Raw genomic sequence first — 16,725 nt, 5'->3', positions numbered from 1 at the left:
CTCAGAGAGAGTGGGCTTGATCATCCTGGGCTTCAATAGTTCCCCCAAAGTGCTGCCAACATAAAGCTCAGTGATTAATTTAGCCTAAAATCAGGAAGGAGGGTCCTGCGAGGAGGAACCGGCTATTTAGCGTTGGTGGAGAAAACAGCTGATGGACGGGTTTCCTGGTCAGCTGGGTTTCTCAGGCCTCCATATAACCAATTCCTGTCTCATGGGACGCTATTGTGTTTTGTGTTCTGCTTTATTTGGGGAGATGGCAACCAGCGAGCCACCTTTTTCCCTCTGTCCCCAACGCAGGACTCAAGTTTCCGTGGGACACTCCCTGTGGAACGGCACCCCCGCGGGCACAGACTCCCTGTGGTGCACCCAGGTGACAGGAATCAGGTGGGAGCTCCCAGGGCTGGGAGGGCTCCCTGCATACCCATGGGACTGTGTTTAACAGTCTTGAAGGAAAGAGTGTACCCTTAGGCAGAGGGCCAGGAACAATCTGTGAAACTCACTAGGCTAATTATTCTCTCTGCAGATGGTGTCCCCCACTAATCCTCTTTGAGTTTCTAATAATCCAGCCCTGTTCTGAGAGCACTGCGGCGTGGCTGGCCTCAGTGCAAATGGGCTGTCTGCTTGGGTCGAGGAGGCAGGGCGGGCTGGGGTTCTGGGCTCTTGAGCTGAGGAGAGTGGCTGTGAGGACTGTCCGGAGGAGAACCACCAGCTGCCATTCCTGGAGGTCGAACCAGCTGTGGGGAGAGAGGCGACAGTCAGAGTGGCCTGACTTTCCCCTGGGGCTCAGGGAGCTCAGAGAGCGGAGCATGTCCTTGTTCTCCCCGGAGGATGGTGAGTTGGGGTCTTGTGGATCGCCCACCTGGGGCAGAGTGTCTTGGCACTGGGAAGTCACCACAAATGGGGAGGCGTTTCAGGCTGAGGCTCTGGGAGGGACGTCTGAGCAGGATGCTTGTGGTGATGCAAGATTGGGGCTCTTCCCTCAGCCTGCCGGGCTATTTGGTGTTGTCATGTTTCAACACAGCACGACTGAGATTCAGGCTCCTGCTCGTTGGTTTATGGGATGTTAATAGTATAGTCTGTCTGGTTCTCTCACCTGGATGTGGGGTGAACAGTGCAGTCACTGGAGCCAGAGAGGGAGGAGTCCCTCCCAAAGACCCTTCTCCGGTTGTTGGTGTGGTGGGGGTAGGGATGGGGGGGACTCAATTCCTGCAGGGTGAGACCAGCTGTGTGAGGGGTTTTGGGGGAACACATTTGCTTCTGAGGGGACCAAGACTTCAAGAGAAAGCTATGAAGGGCCAAGGAGAATATAGAGCTTGGAATGGGGCTTGGGGGTCCCTAGGAATGACCTCACTGAAGGTGGCCATCGCTAGGCCCATCTCTCCAAAAGAAGAAAGTGAGGCACCCAGAGATGAAATTATGGATGGTCCACAAAGTCAAACTCGGGTCTGCCTCAGACCTCTTTCTTCCTTGATGCTCTTTTTATGGTCATTCCTGAGCAAGGCAAGTGCCATCCTCCTGTTCAGGGTTGACTGGCCAAGAGGCCTAGGACTGGGGGTAGGTGACTTGCAGAAGGCACACAGCCAGTGAGGGCAGGCCCTCGGCCAAGTCAAGTGTGATGACACGCACTGTCCCCATGCCTCACAAGATTCTGTACCTTCCGTAGCCCACTGCTGACTCCCCTCACACTGAAGGCTCCCTCCACAGAACAGGAAATTCACCAAAGATGAAGAAGGGAGCAAAAGCCACTGCCTCCCAAAGGTGTAAGGTGGAGGTGGCTCTGGGAGGGCCTTTGGTCCCCTCTCACAGCCCAGAGTGCACCTCAGATAGGGAGAACATCCCCTGCTCGGGGCAACCTCCAGAGAAGTATAACCCATATCCTTCTCTATTTACCCTCTTAGATACATAGACACCATCCAGAAATCCTCTTATCAACTGTGGTGACCTCAGACTGACCTGCTCGTCTAGTCTAACCGTGGTGAGAGAGAAGAGCAGGTTGCCATTTTCAGCAGCTTAGTGCTTAAATGTGTGTGTGTGTGTGTGTGTGTGTGTGTGTGTGTGTGTGTGTGTATGCCTGCAGGTGCGTGTAGGTGCGTGGGTGCTTGTATGTGTGTGTGTGTGTGTGTGTGTGTGTCTGCCTGCAGGTGCATGTAGGTGCGTGGGTGCTTGTATGTGTGTGTGTGTGTGTTTATGCACATGCTGGTTGGGGAGACCTGGTGCTGTAGAGAGACCACTGGACCAGCCGTCACAAAGCAGAGCCCTGATCTGGTTCTGCTCTGGGCCTTGGTCTCCCAGGTCAGATGCAAGCAGGTTGGACTAAACAAGCCATAGCTTCTTTCCAGCGCCATAGTCTATGCAACTTTCTCTGCTCCAAGTTAAATAACCCCAGTCCCTAGAACCTTCCCCTATAAAGCACATTTTCCAATCCTTTGATCACCTTGGTTATTTTCCTCTGAACTCCCTCCAAGATGCCTATGTCATTGGGTAAGTATGTCGCATAAATTAGTCAGTAAATCAATCTGTCAACAATCTCTCTTGAGCAACCACCCTGTGGCTTGCAGAAGGTGCTGGGCTGATATGGTCCAACCCCACAGGAACAAAAAGAGTTTTCATTCTGGCTCAGACCAAGGGTTCATTTGTCCAGCAGTGGCCTGAGGCACTGGGGTCATGCTGGGAGAACATGGTTCCTTTTAATGCCATCATCCCCCCCAAATCAGGGCCTTTTCCCAACACCAGTGTCTAAATTGTCTTAAGTAAACATCTTCAGGTCTCTGCTTCATTCAGAGCCCTATGCTAGGCTCCACAAGGGTTAAAAAAATGAGTGCCATGCAGACCCTGGCCCTCAGGAGGAGAGGCAGGGACATGAGGTGGAAAGTGGAGGCACAGAAGCAAAGAGGCTTACCGGGAAGGATTGCTCGAGCTTTGATGACGTCATATTTGTAAATATTTGGCGCATAGTAGGTGATCCATATGTATAACCTCTCCTCAAAAAAATCGTAATCAGTTTCTGACATGAGGTGGAAAGTGGAGGCACAGAAGCAAAGAGGATCCTAAGTGGGGAACTAGCCAATCTCAAGGCTGCAGAGGGCCTTTGGTGTTAGATGTGGGTTGCTTTGAAAGGTTTTCTCCCAGATGCAACATGATCAATAATAAAGTGAAGTAGCCAAAAGAATTCAAAATTTGGAGAAAACTATTTCTTTATTTGAATAGTGGTTTCACCACTCATTATTTAGGCTTTCTGAGCCCCAGGTTCTTTAAAGACAATGTGGTAGGATTACACCCTTACCGGGAAGGATTGCTCGAGCTTTGATGACATCATATTTGTAAATATCTGGTGCATAGTAGATGATCCATATGTATAACCTCTCTTCTCAAAAAAATCGTAATCAGTTTCAGAAGAGTCTTCAGCTCTTCTGGAATGGATATGTGGTGTTGGACATCCACTAGTTGGGTGTTAGGTGACTATGTGTTATATACAACAGTATATATTGTCTCTGCTTATTGATCCCAACATAATTTTTTTCAAGGTTGAAGGACAATCTTTTACTTATAGTATAGCATATGCTTCACCATTTTACAGTCTTAGATCAACAGCTATGATCTTGGCTTTTATCTTTATGGTTGGGGAGGCACAGCCCATATTCTCTCTTTTTTTTTAGTTTAGCCTCTGATTTCTGTATTAGAGAGAGCACTTGGCCCTCGATGAACACCTCTGGCTAACCTGGTAGGGTAACTTGGACAAATCACTGAGGAGCCACCTTGGTGCAAAGCAATCACTTCTCAAACATGTGTGTGGGTCAGAATCATCTAGAAGTCTCAGTGAAGTACAGACTATTGGGATCCACCCCAGAGTTTCTGATTCAGTGCATCTGGGTGGAGCCTGATAATTTGCATTTCTAAGAAGCTCCCAGGGATGCTGAGGCTGTGGGTCCAGGGCCTCTGTCGTGAGAACTGCTGGTGTAGGAAGAGCAGCCCTGGAGCTTGGCCAAGTGAATGGACCCTTCTGAGCCTGCTTCTTCATTTATAAACTTCTACCTTATAGGTCAGAGTTACAGGTGATAGTTAAACAAGTTATGATGTGGAAAGCACTATATACTATAAAACACAGTATGCCTATTAACCGCTTAATATTCTCCATCAATTTTAACTTGCCTATAAAATGGGGATAATGATAGTAATTTTTATAAAGATTAAGTGAGATGATCTATGTAAAAGCAATTTGTGAAATATAAAGAACTATAGATTCTTGTTCTTATAACTTCCCTAAGCCTCAATTTCCTCATCCACACTATGACAGGATGGCCAGTGGGTTCATCTTGGGTGCCAGTCTTAGTCATGTGGCAGGTCATGATTGCAAATGCGAACGCATGTTAGTATTCAATACACTGCTGATGCTGCCCTGTGTCCTGTTGGCCCCTTTGGTCAAAGCTGCCTGTTGGGCCACTGTTTTCTTTGGTTGCTTCTGGCTGCAAGTAACAGAATTCCCAGCTAAAAGTCGCTTTAAGATATGGGGTTTGTTGTCTGGTCTAACAAGTGCAGAGGCAGGGTGATTTCAGGGTTGTTTAACTCAATGGCTTGATCACGTTAAGACTCTGGAATTCTCTTAGCTCTCTACTCATGGCCACAAGGTGTCTGCAGCAGTGCCAAACGTCCCATCCACACGCAACAACAATCAAAAGCAGGAAGAGATGAATCCCTAACTTGTATTCCTTTTAAAGGATACACATACTTCCTTAGAAGCCACATATTGGCCAGTGTGGTATCACATGCCCTATGACAAGAAAGATGGAATTACATGACTGGATTAGATGAGTCAATATTCAACCTCTATGGCCTCTATGGGAAGAGGCCCAAGAAACACATGGTTACCCCAATCATGCCTCTGCCAGCAAGTGAGAAAGTGGTGTGGGAATGGCCAGGGAGGAGACCAACAGTGTCTGCTGCACTCCAGTGTCTCTTTCCAGTTGGAATCATACCCTTAAGGGCTTTACTAACACATCTACTAACAACATGGTGAGATCTTCCTGTAACTGGGAGCACAGCTAGAAGGGGCCCCCGGCAGAATCTTAAAAGGCTGTTTAAGTTGATATTTGTGAACTTTTGCAAGAGAAACTGAGATCTCTAGGACAATCCAGCTCCCTGTCCTGGCGAGGCAGGGTCTAAAAGGTCAGGGGAGACCACAGCCTGGTGGACTCAGAGGCCATAGGGTTTTTCCCAGGCAAAGTGCCTGACCCTGAGGATTCACAAGTCAACACCACAGCGTTTCTCTGGTGTGTGGTGTATCCTCCTGAATCTAGCATAAGGCCAGTGCCACAGGTGCCGGACAAATACCTACGTTTTTCTTAAGAAGGAAGCTCTAACTGCCATTATTGAAGTGGTTTGGTCAGCAAGTGTGGATGGGGAGAGTGAAGAAGAAGGAGGCTTTTGTAGTGGAATAGGTTTGGGGGCATTCTAAGAAAGTCATGTCTGTGGGTTGTTCCAAACTCATTCTTCTTTCTCTGTAAGAGCTTTGCCCTTAGAGTGGCAGATCCAAGGGTTTTCTAAGGGAAGGAAAGACCCCACCAGGTGTTTTTTTATTCTAAGGAGCAGGCTCCCTGTCTGGTCTCAGGGATGGCCACCAGCTCTGAAAGGAAGCAGGGCTGGGAGGAGAGGGAATGGCCGCAGCCCCTCATGCTGCAAGTGGATGTCCTTGGCCCTGAAGACCCCTCCTCACTCCTGTTAAGTATTGTGGGAAAGCTGTGAGGTTGATACCCTTGCAGGTGTCTCTAGGGGAGGTACCTGTGGAATTGGGGAGGGATAAACACAGAAAGTGGAAGATTGTGACCAATCCCCTGTGTGTGTCCATGCTCAGTAAAAGTGATTTCCCTACACGAGTTCCCCATTGAGTCTCTTATCCAGTAGAAGAGTCAGAGAACAGCAAGGCCAAAGGGGCCTTTCTGCTCTTCTGGTTTAAAACTCTTGTTTTATTGGCAAAGACATGGAGGCCACTTGGAAACGGAGAACCCAGGGCTTTGGATGTCATTGGATGCCATTCCTTGTGATGCTCATTTTAAAAGCTTGGAAATACGGATCAGATCCATGCAGGAGAGAGATGCTGTAACTACAGGATTTCAGAGCTGAGGTTCTCAAAACTATTTCTGTGTCAAACTTGCCCGGGGCACATAAGAAGCACAGCACCTCTAGGAGGGGCCTGGGGACTTACATTGAAAAACAACAGGACCCATGAAGTCGGCCACTATTAAAAGAACATGGGTTAGTGAAAATGTGGAGAAATTGGAACCCTTGTGTACTGTTGGTGGAAATGCAAAATGGTGCAGCCACTATGGAAAACAGTATGGAAATTCCTCAAAAAATTAAACATAGGATCTGGCAACTTCACTTCTTGGTATTGTACACACAAAAAATCGCAAGCAGGATCTCAAACAGACATTTGAACCCATATTCATAGCAGCCTTATTCCCAATAGCCAAAGGTGGAAGCAACTCAAGTGTCTATTGATGGGTGGGTTGATGAACAAAATGTGATATATAGCCCCACCGGTGTGGCTCAGTGGTTGAACATTGACCTATGAACCAGGAGGTTGAGGTTCAATTCCTGGTCAGGGCACATGCCTTGATTGTGGGCTTGATCCCCAGTGGGGAGAATGGGGGGATCAGGCTGGCAGGGAAAGTGACCCCTAAACAATGTTGCTGTTCTGAGATCCTCATCACCTCAGCCTCTCAGCAATATTCCTGGCTCTGACGATGCAATGCTGTCTGCATGGCACCTTCTGCTTTTCCTCACACAGTTTGGTCCTCACCTGTCTCCCAGACCAAACTCTAAGCTCTGAGCTGCAGGGGTGGCTCTATCATGTTCTCAAGAATGAAGATGGGGCAGGGCAGCCACAGGGGTTTGAAGGAATCAGGCTTCCAGAACAAGACCAAGGGCAAGGAGGTTGGGAGGAGAAAGCCAAAGTCAAAGGTGTCCTCCGCCTGACCGGGCTGTGACAGAGGGACTGCACTCCCTTGCCCAATGGGAAATAGCCTTCGGGGTACGTCTCCAAGGATCACCACGGCCCATCATTTACAGGTGTCTCATTTCACAGTTGGAAGCGTGGAGGCCCAGGAAGTGGGAGCCGAAGGCTCAGGGTCACACGACTTCCCTTCCCGGAGGCCTTCCTTTTTGGCAGAATGTGCCCATCCGGGATGAGTTAGCCGTGATTCTCCAACCTGGCCAGGTGTCAGAATCACCTGGAGCCATGGCTCCTCCCCATTCCCCACCCGCAGAGGTTTGGATTCAGTCCTACAGTGAGTGTTTGGAAAGTCTGTGACTTCAACCAAAATCTCATGGTTTGCATATGTTTGGTGTTGAAGACTGATGTTTGCGAACCACTGATTTGGAGGAGATCTTTACAGAAATGAATGGAAGATTTCTTAGTATTTATTTATGTATTTATTTTCTCGTCCCCACAAGAACCTGAAGCATTATGAAAATCCAAGAGAGCACTGTATGGGCTCACTCAATGTTATGCCAAACAACATTAAAATAAATGATCATTAGTACAAAAATCACTCAAACTGGTTGTTAGTGTTATATAAACCAGATAATTGGCTGAGTTTTTCATCTTTAGTGCAATAACAGCAGAGTGCCAACCCAGTGAGGACCTCTGAGGGGGGCTCTGGGTGGGTCCTACCAGGTAGCCGGGTTTCAGAATTGCTGCGACAGCATCAACAGAGCTCCCCCTGGTCACCGGCTTCATGGCATCCTTAGGGCAAGTCGGTGGAATAGGCAGGGATTTTGTTTTTTATTTTATTGGTGAAAAACAGTGAAAAGGCAAAGGCCCAGAGAGGTGAACACACCAGCCAAAAGCTAGGGAGGGAAGGGCTGCTTCCGTGTCTCTGTTCAAGATGCTGTAGCCTGCCCTTGACCCAGTCCACTCTCAGTCGTCACGGAGCTGCGTATAGTTGAGAAGAGGGCTGAACCAGGCCGCGCGGTGTCTATGCACCTTCAAAGGGCAGGAGTGCGGCAGGGGTGCAGCAGGGGTAGGAGGCAGTGATGCAGGTGGCCCCACTCTGGGAGCTGCAGTTCGGAAGTCACTGGCTTCCTACAGAAACACAGACCTTCAAGGTGGGCAGGCTCGTTAGGGGCCACCATGTCTGGCTTCTTCAATTTTTTGGAGAAGAAATCAGAGTCCAGAGAAGTCCCTGAGTCCTCACTGCCCCCGTGAGGCAGCATCCGGTCACCTGGCCCCAGTCCCGAGCACTCCCTGCGATGCCGGTTGCCTGGCTCTTGAATGGAGCCCGGGACCTCCTGGAGAAGAGGGTCAGGGAGCTACAAGCTTTCCCAGAGGCAGAACTGAGCTGGCTGCTCTCAGGACACGCAGGGCCTCCTCACATCCCAAACCTGGCAGCACACCTCCTTGCTGACAGATGCTGGAAGGCTCTGCTGCCCTCCCTCACCACCACCCATTCCCTTTCTGCCCACCCCTGGCCATGTGTGCCAGGATGACACAGGCTGCACCCAGTTTTATTGCTCTGGTCTTGTCAATCAGCTCCTTGTAACATTCCAGTTGCTTCCATCCTCTGAATTGCAGGGATCTATCCGCATGTTTCTGGAACTGGATGCTTCGCCACACACCACCACCTGCCCAGGTGAGAGGTAGCTGGCAAGCCCCCAGGGGAGGAAGCAGTGTTTTTCCAGCTCCCACATTAGGTTGTTGGCAGAACCAGGATCTCCTCTTTCCTGGTGCTGGGACTGGCTTTCCTCTCCCAGGCAGGAAACACCACATTCCAGCTCTTCCCAGACTCTTTGTCATCTGGAAAAAAGAGACAGATGGGAAGACATTGTTGATGTTTTTCTAGGACATTCATATACATGCTCTCTCCTCCTTTCTGAGAAGCTAAGAATGTGTCTCTCATCACGGATCCATCCCCACGTCTTGCAGCGGCCTCCCAGCGGATTGGTCATCCTCTGGAAGAAGTCAGATGCGGAGCCATTAGAAAGGAAAGATCGAACATGAGCACCTGCTGTGTGCCAGGTGTTCTCAAACACATGCTCTCATGTAAAACTTGGGGTCATTTTAATTTTCTTTTTCAGACGAGCAAACGGAGGCTTGGGAGCCTAGTTAATTCCCAAATTATGTAACTAGTAAGTGGGGAGAACACCCAAAATTTGACTTCACCTGGGCAGCTCCCAGCTTCATTGTGCCTTGATGAAAGCTCTGCATTAAAAAAAAGAAAAAAGAAAGGAGGAAGAAAGAAAAAGAACCTCCCTGACTTTCCTCTTTAAGACTATTTTTTTTTTAGAAATTGGTAAGTTTTGCTAGAGCATAAGTCCTCTGGCTTATGCTGCCTAACAGCACTCTGCTTGCTTTTTAGCTTTCACTTGAGCTAGCTGGTTCAGGAGGCCCCGGTGCAGACAATTCCGAGTGACCCCAATGCACCTGCACTGCCTGGCGGTACTTCTCAGTCTGCTGGAAGAATAAAAACCACACCGTTCTGACATTTAAAAAAATTATTGATTGATTGATTTTAGAGAGAAAGAAGGAGCGGGGTGGGGGGGGGGAACTTCTATTCTTTGTTCTATCCACCCATGCATTCATTCTGAGGTAATTTTTGTATAAGATTGTATAAGTTGAGGTAGAGGTTAAATTTTTTTTTTTGACTATGGCTCTCTGATTGTTCCAGCACCATTTGTTGAGAAAGCTACCCTTTCTCATTTTGCATCTTTGTCAAAAATCAGTTGAACATATTTCTATGGGTCTATTTTTGGGTTTTCTATTCTGTTTCATTCATCTATGTGTCTATGCCTGCAACAATAACTTTTGGGGCTTCTAAAAGAAAATTATTTTTACCACTTAAAGTAATATTACATTATAAAATATTAAATATACACCCAAAAGTTTTTTTGAATTATCTCATAGGTGCCATCATCTAAAAACAGAATTATAAATATTTTGGAGTGTTTTTTCCATGTTAAATTTTTAAAAATATATTTTATTGATATTTTTTTACAGAGAGGAAGGGAGAGGGATAGAGAGTTAGAAACATCGATGAGAGAGAAACATCGATCAGCTGCCTCCTGCACACCCCCTACTGGGGATGTGCCCGCAACCAAGGTACATGCCCTTGACCGGAATCGAACCTGGGACCCTTCAGTCTGCAGGCCGACTCTCTATCCACTGAGCCAAACCGGTTAAGGCCATGCATATTTTTTTGAGGAAGGGAGAGGGATAGAGAGTTAGAAACATCGATGAGAGAGAAACATCGATCAGCTGCCTCCTGCACACCCCCTACTGGGGATGTGCCCGCAACCAAGGTACATGCCCTTGACCGGAATCGAACCTGGGACCCTTCAGTCTGCAGGCCGACGCTCTATCCACTGAGCCAAACCGGTTAGGGCCATGCATATTTTTTAAAAAATGTGTATTTTTATTTTGTTGTTCTCATGTTTATAATATGTATTAGTGTGGATAGGCTAGGTAATGCTGCAGAGACAAACCTCAGTGGCTTAACCCAACAGAAAACTATTTCTCAATTACACAGGATCATTGTCAATCCATTTATCTCTCTGGGGCTATTGTCCTATACATGGTGACTCGGGGACCCAAACTGCTTTAATTGGCTCTGCTGTCCCAACTCGAGGTCTCCACATTCACTACCTCAGCATAGTAATGGCACGTGTCATGTCTGTTCACATTTCATTGGCAAAAGCTGGCCACCAGGGCGCCCTGACTGCAGGGGACAGGAAGTGTGCTCATACACTAGGAAGGAGGAATATAACACAGGATTTGGCGAGCCAGGGCATTGCATTGGCTGCATATTGCATGAAAACAGTTGTATGTTATTTTATAGGTTAACGTTATAACAATCTCTTTCCTACTTACAAATTCTTCAAAACATGTTTAGAATGATTTACGGCCCAGAAAAATAAATCTTGGTATTTGATGAAATACATCCTTTGTTACCTGGGAAGTTGACTTATGTAAATGGCTCATTCTCCAACTATCTGAGCTATATGAGGCCTCACTGTCAGAACAGTATCATTGCTAAGACAGAAATGACAGAGGTAAGCATTTGTATTGTGCATCTTTCCTTCCTGGGCCAGTCTAAGGCTCCTGTCAACCCCACTCTAAAATCTTCCAGTTTTCATCCCTATGACCGGTGTCATTTCGTGGTAGCTTTATTTACTTGTTTGTTTTAAATAAAAACAAGTAAAGTAAAACCAGAAGACAAGTAAACAAAACACCCAGACCATTTAGCACCCTGTAATAAATACATCCCATGCAACATTCTGCCAACACCATGTCCGAAAAGGAAGAAAATGTCACAGGGCCTTTGCTCATGCTGTTCCTTCTACTTGAAATGCTTTTCGTACTGTCTTCACCAAGTTAAATGCCATGCATCCTTTGGATTTGTTGAATGGGGATACCTTGACACACTGGTACTCTGAGTATAGTTGATCCAAGCCTTCCTTGGGGTCACGAAATAGAAATGCTCATGATAAGATGCTCAAATAGCAGGGCTTATTAAACAAATTGAAAATATCGGTGGGAAGCAAAGGGAAAGAGGTGTGACAGGTTAACACAACTGTATTACCTGAATCTTAGGTTACACAATGTCCATTCTCTCTCTCTCTCTCTCTCTCTCTCTCTCTCTCTCCCCTCCCCCTCCCTCCCTCCCTCCCTTCCTCCTCCTTGTATTACCTTTCCTGCTGATGATGGGGTTGCAAAGACCAGAGCTGAGGGTGAGCAAATATAACACTCAGCAGACATAATGTGTGCTTTCTCTGTGAGCACAGGTGAGAACAGCTGGCCCCCAGCTGCCCAGCGGTAGCTCCTCCCATTAATCGAGCAGCTGATGGATTTATCTGTGTCCTTCTATCTGGTGAGCCCCCTTATTTATTCTTAGCTCTGGTCCCAATAATGCCAACCCTCAAACAATCTGAGTAGAAATTTTAATCTAATTTTGTAAGAAAAAAAATTCAAAGGAATGGATTATTGCAATTCTTTAACTTTTTTTCCTGTTTGATTCACTCAAATTTCTGTTTAAGTCTCCAGCATCCATGGAGAGTTCCTTCCTACTTCATTCTTCCCAAATGCCTGTGGATAAATGGAAGTGTGTTTGCATGTGTGTTTAATTTGCATAGGCAAGGTTAGCCCATACTTTTGTGTTCACATATTAAACACACATTAAGACATACCTGAAACTAACAAAATATTGCAAAGCTGGTGTTTGCCAATTGTTTTTTCCTGTCACGGATTTAGGACATGTTCCCTGGGTCTGGGTCTGTACCTCTTAAGCTGCTCTGGCCTCTCAGGCCATCAGCTCCAGGAGTGGGTGCCATTGCCACTCTGCGGAGGGCACCGGCCTGGGGCTGCAGACGGGAGGGTGGGGCCATCCCAAGAACGACTTCCTTATCAGGAGGATACAGAGTCTTGAAAATCCCCCCACCCCCGGAGCTTGTGTTTCCTTTTGGATCTCTGAGCATCTTTTGATCTTGAAACTAATCCATTTTTCCTCTCTCTCTTCCTATTTCCCCCTCTCTTTCCCCTCCTGTCTCAACCAATTTAGGGAAATAAGAGCCTACTTGAGAGATAAGTTCCAACAAGTTCCAGCCACATTAACTCTTTCTTGCAGGAAATCTCAGCGGAGAGGTAATTAACCAGAGCATCTAGCATGTATCAAGTAGGTTGTCCAATGACAGAGGATGTTCTTTTGACTCTACTTTTTATTGATATGTTTATTCCTCTATTTATTGCCAAAAAGACCTAGAAGAGTCTTCTGGTCCTCACATAACATCTCACACTGTAAATGCTCATTAAATTTATCATCTAATTGCCTTGATGATGAATTGTATTAGATAAACAGTGTTTTAGATAAATAGCTCTACTCGGGGGCAAGAGGACCTGTCACTCAGCAGGTTCTGTGACAAGCTGGAGGGCTGGGGAACATGAAGCTGATGCCCCTGAGTGTGCAAGTCTTGAGTTTGGGTCTAGAAACCTGACCCAGAAGGTTCTACTCTGTGGGCCCTGAGCAGGCCTTTCTCCTCTCTGGCCTCATGATCATGGGCACTAAAATGCTCGACCTGTCTGTCTCCTTTACAAGGTTGCTATGGGATCAGCTGAGAGGGGTGCAAAGAGCTTCCCCAAACAGGGCCTTTGTCATGGCCTCAGGTCCTGCGGCTGGGCCGGCTTGGGAGCTGGCTCAGGCTGACAGACTGACCTTTGCCCTGTTCGCTCTTGCTCTTCTGGGCACCTGGCAGCTTCCCGAGGGGCATCTGTGCCCAGACAGCCTCAATGACAGCGAGGTTGGGTTGGTTCCGACAGGCTATGGCATCAGGCCGTGCTCTGAATTACCTAATCCCAGCTAAGAGCATTTCTGATTGCTTGACCGCTGACCTCCCGCAGCTGGATTATCAGATGTGGCTTTGGGGAATAGGCTTGTTTATAATGCCAGAGACAAAGGGAGGAAACGCAGAGCAGTTAAAACAACAGTCCTTCCTGTTGCCCCAGCGCCTTTCATCCAAGGAGGTCATTATGAAGCAGGCTCCAGGGGCTGGCGGGCCCTGAGATGCCTCAAGGGGGAAGGGGAAGGGGAAGAGGAAGGCACTGAGGGCAGGAAGGTGCAGGTACTGCCACCACAACCCTACAGGGCAGGTGGTGATGTCTCTGTGCAGGAGTGGTGACTGGGCTTAGACAGAGACATTCATGAGTTCAATTCATTTAAGCTCCTAAAGAGTAGCACTGGGGCTTTGAGGGGGACTGGCTTGAATTCTCTTTGCCTCATGGGCAAAGCAAGCATTAACCCATCCCACATACCCCCAGTACCTCTCTCTAATGCCTAGACATGAGGGTCCCTGGAGTCTTCGTTACCGACTCAGAAAGGGTGAACATTGGAAGGACCCATAAGCATCACTGAGTTAAATAACTCATTTTACAGACGAGGAAACTGAGGCCCAGAGAAGTAAAGCAACCTCTTTGCCTCATGGGCAAAGCAAGCATTAACCCATCCCACATACCCCCAGTACCTCTCTCTAATGCCTAGACATGAGGGTCCCTGGAGTCTTCGTTACCGACTCAGAAAGGGTGAACATTGGAAGGACCCATAAGCATCACTGAGTTAAATAACTCATTTTACAGATGAGGAAACTGAGGCCCAGAGAGGTAAAGCAAGTCATCCACACTCACACAGCACTCCACACCTCACCTGGCAGAAGGCAGGTCATCCACAGAGAGCTGCTGAGTAAACAATGGGATTAGTGGCAGGGCCAGGTCACCATCTCCCAGTCTAGTCTCTTGGCCTATGTCAGCCTCTTTGGTGGGGATGGTTTTGTCCACAGGTCAACGGGGGCTCTCCTGGTGCCTGCTGCCTTTAAGCATTCCGCCTACTGTCTTCCAGCAAATCTTGAGTCCCCACTATTCATGTTTTTAAAGTAACTAACATTAATTTTGAAGTACAGTAGTTGCAAACCTACTGAAAAGTTGTAAGAACAGAGCAAAGAAGGTCCACCCCCTCCATCATCTCTGCACCCCCCCACCCCCCCAGCACCTGCTTCCTTGACCAGCAGCTCTGTGCAGGGAGGGGAAGGGGAGGGAAGTGGAGGGGATGGGGTGCTATCAGAGTTGTTTAAATCAAAAGGTTTTCCCTTTCTCTGTTTCATAGTTGCCTGGAGAGTAAAACATTAGAGAACTGTGTCCTGAGAAGTCTTCTTTCTTGTAAATGCCCAGGACCTAGTAGGTATTCAGTAGGTAATAGTGGGATGAATTGGCCTCATACACAATTGTGGGTGTATGCATTCCTAGGGCCTGGGTGGATGCATTCCTGAGGGAGATGAGCCTCAAGCCTGTATTTGGGTAGCAGGGTGAATTTGGGAGCCTGGTCAGGCCTTCAGCCACCCTTCCTCACAGGCAAACTTGTGTGGACACAAGTTTATGAGCTATGGTTCCTTAAGATACCTAAGAGGGAACAGGAGGAATAAGAAGCATTGGGTCTCTAGGGCTGGGTTGGGATGGCAATGCATGGGAGGGTGAAAAAGCCCAGAGGTTAACTTGGGAGGTGGCTGGATATGTAGAAGGTGATCCTCTTGGAGGAGGTAATGGGATCACAGGCACTGAAGCTCAAAGGTCACTTGGAAATCACCTGGGCCTTCATCTCCTTCCCACATCTTCCCCAGTGAGATGAAGTGACTTCCTCATGGCAGAATCAGGATGAAGAGCTAGTCTTCTGACTCCCAAGCTTTTGCTTGTCCCCACCTCACCCCTAGTTCAAGCGTTCTGTGCATTTATTATTATTGGCCATGTAAATGTAGCAAAGAGGAGACAAAAAAGTTCACAAACAGTGCACACTTTCACCTAGTTTTGGCAGGAAAAAAGTGGCCAAGAAGGCTCAACACTACCTAGGGCCTGGGTGGATGCATTCCTGAGGGAGGTGGGCTCCTAATTCCAGGTGAGGAGGGTCCCAAGGAGACTGGAGGCTGTGCTTATTGAGGAGGAGAAATCCAAGTTGGGGTTAGTGGGCTCATTCCAGGTGGAAGAACCATAATGCCTAGAGGTGGGTTTGCTCTGCCCACAGATGGGGTGGGGCTGCAGTAATGCTGGAGCAACTATGCCTATAGGTCTATTCCTGTTGGATGTCCACTAAACCCTTGGATGGCCTCCTGATCCAGCAAGAGCCCAGGGACTTGGTACTATTTTGCCAACTTCTCTGCCAAACCTAGGGCCTCCTTCAGCTCTAGCAAGTGGTACTTGAGCAATGCCAGTAACTTTGGGGTGGCCCTGGACAGTCATGGAAACAAAGAAACAACACCATACCCACACCCACTTTCTTTTTTTTTCCACACTCACTTTCTATACTCTGACAGTCTTGCTTTCTTTGATTTGATCTTCAACTAGTCACTATCCCAGAGAATCAGTTCATATGCTTGCAGGAGCCTCAAAGTTGCCAGGCTGTCCTGTAGGATGCATCTTGTCCTGTGGTCCATATGCTGAGCAGCTTGCTGCTCTTGCCCACAGCCATGGATCCTGGGAGAGCATCTATTCTGAACTGTTTGCAGAGAAGAGGGGGTAGACATGTGGTTGAGCTTATGTAGCAGGTGAGTGAATGGGCTTGTGTCAGAGAGGAGCCAAGGGTACCTTCTCCCCTTAGCAGGTGCCTTCATCACTTTTTTTTTTGCTCAGACAGCTGTGGTGTGGTCCAGCTTGACCCTCTGAGCTCTGTCTGCTCTGCTTTAGGAGCCTCAAGCCTGTATTAGGATCCTCAAGCCTGTATTTGGGAAGCAGGGTGAATTTGGGAGCCTGGTCAGGCCTTCAGCCACCCTTCCTCACAGGCAAAGAGAGAGGGTAGGGTTTTCAGTCATGAAACTTGGGTTGTTTTCAGACCTGTTAATCAGTTTTTTTCACCTAAAAAAATGTAGAGTGGGTAGAGAGGGATATTAGTTATTATAGCTCTCATGGGACTATGTTGGGATTCCATAAAATAATATGAAAATGTCTCATAGCAGTGACCCACCATGAATTACTGGTTACTACATGACTTGATATAGATCTGGAGAATTTGGGGGACAACTTGGGTCACAGACTGCAAGTTGGGGCCCCACCTCGTGTTCTGGGGTTGCCATCAGATTCAAGAAGGATAAAAGATAATTTTTACTTCTCTCCCAGGACTGAGGGAAATTCTGGTTAGGCTTTTGACTCTCCAGTGCCTCCCCAGGGCCTGGCACACAGTAGGGTCATGGAGAGTGTTTATGGAG

The 16,725-nt window shown here is 47.7% G+C and overlaps 1 protein-coding gene across 1 annotated transcript in view; it reads left to right on the top strand.

Moving 5' to 3' along the window:
- Positions 1–609: 609 nt before the first annotated feature.
- Positions 610–16,725, top strand: part of RP1L1 (retinitis pigmentosa 1-like 1) — a 42,638-nt gene continuing 26,522 nt past the window's right edge. Inside the window, exon 1 of the mRNA XM_014534303.1 lies at positions 610–831. Coding sequence (XP_014389789.1) covers positions 829–831 — 3 coding nt within the window. The 5' untranslated portion in view covers positions 610–828. The remainder of the gene's footprint in view (positions 832–16,725) is intronic.

This window comes from Myotis brandtii, unplaced genomic scaffold (assembly GCF_000412655.1).
Source record: "Myotis brandtii unplaced genomic scaffold, ASM41265v1 scaffold1282, whole genome shotgun sequence".
NCBI lineage: Eukaryota > Metazoa > Chordata > Mammalia > Chiroptera > Vespertilionidae > Myotis > Myotis brandtii.
Note: the sequence above shows the minus strand (reverse complement) of the source record. Positions and strands in the feature narration are given on the sequence as shown.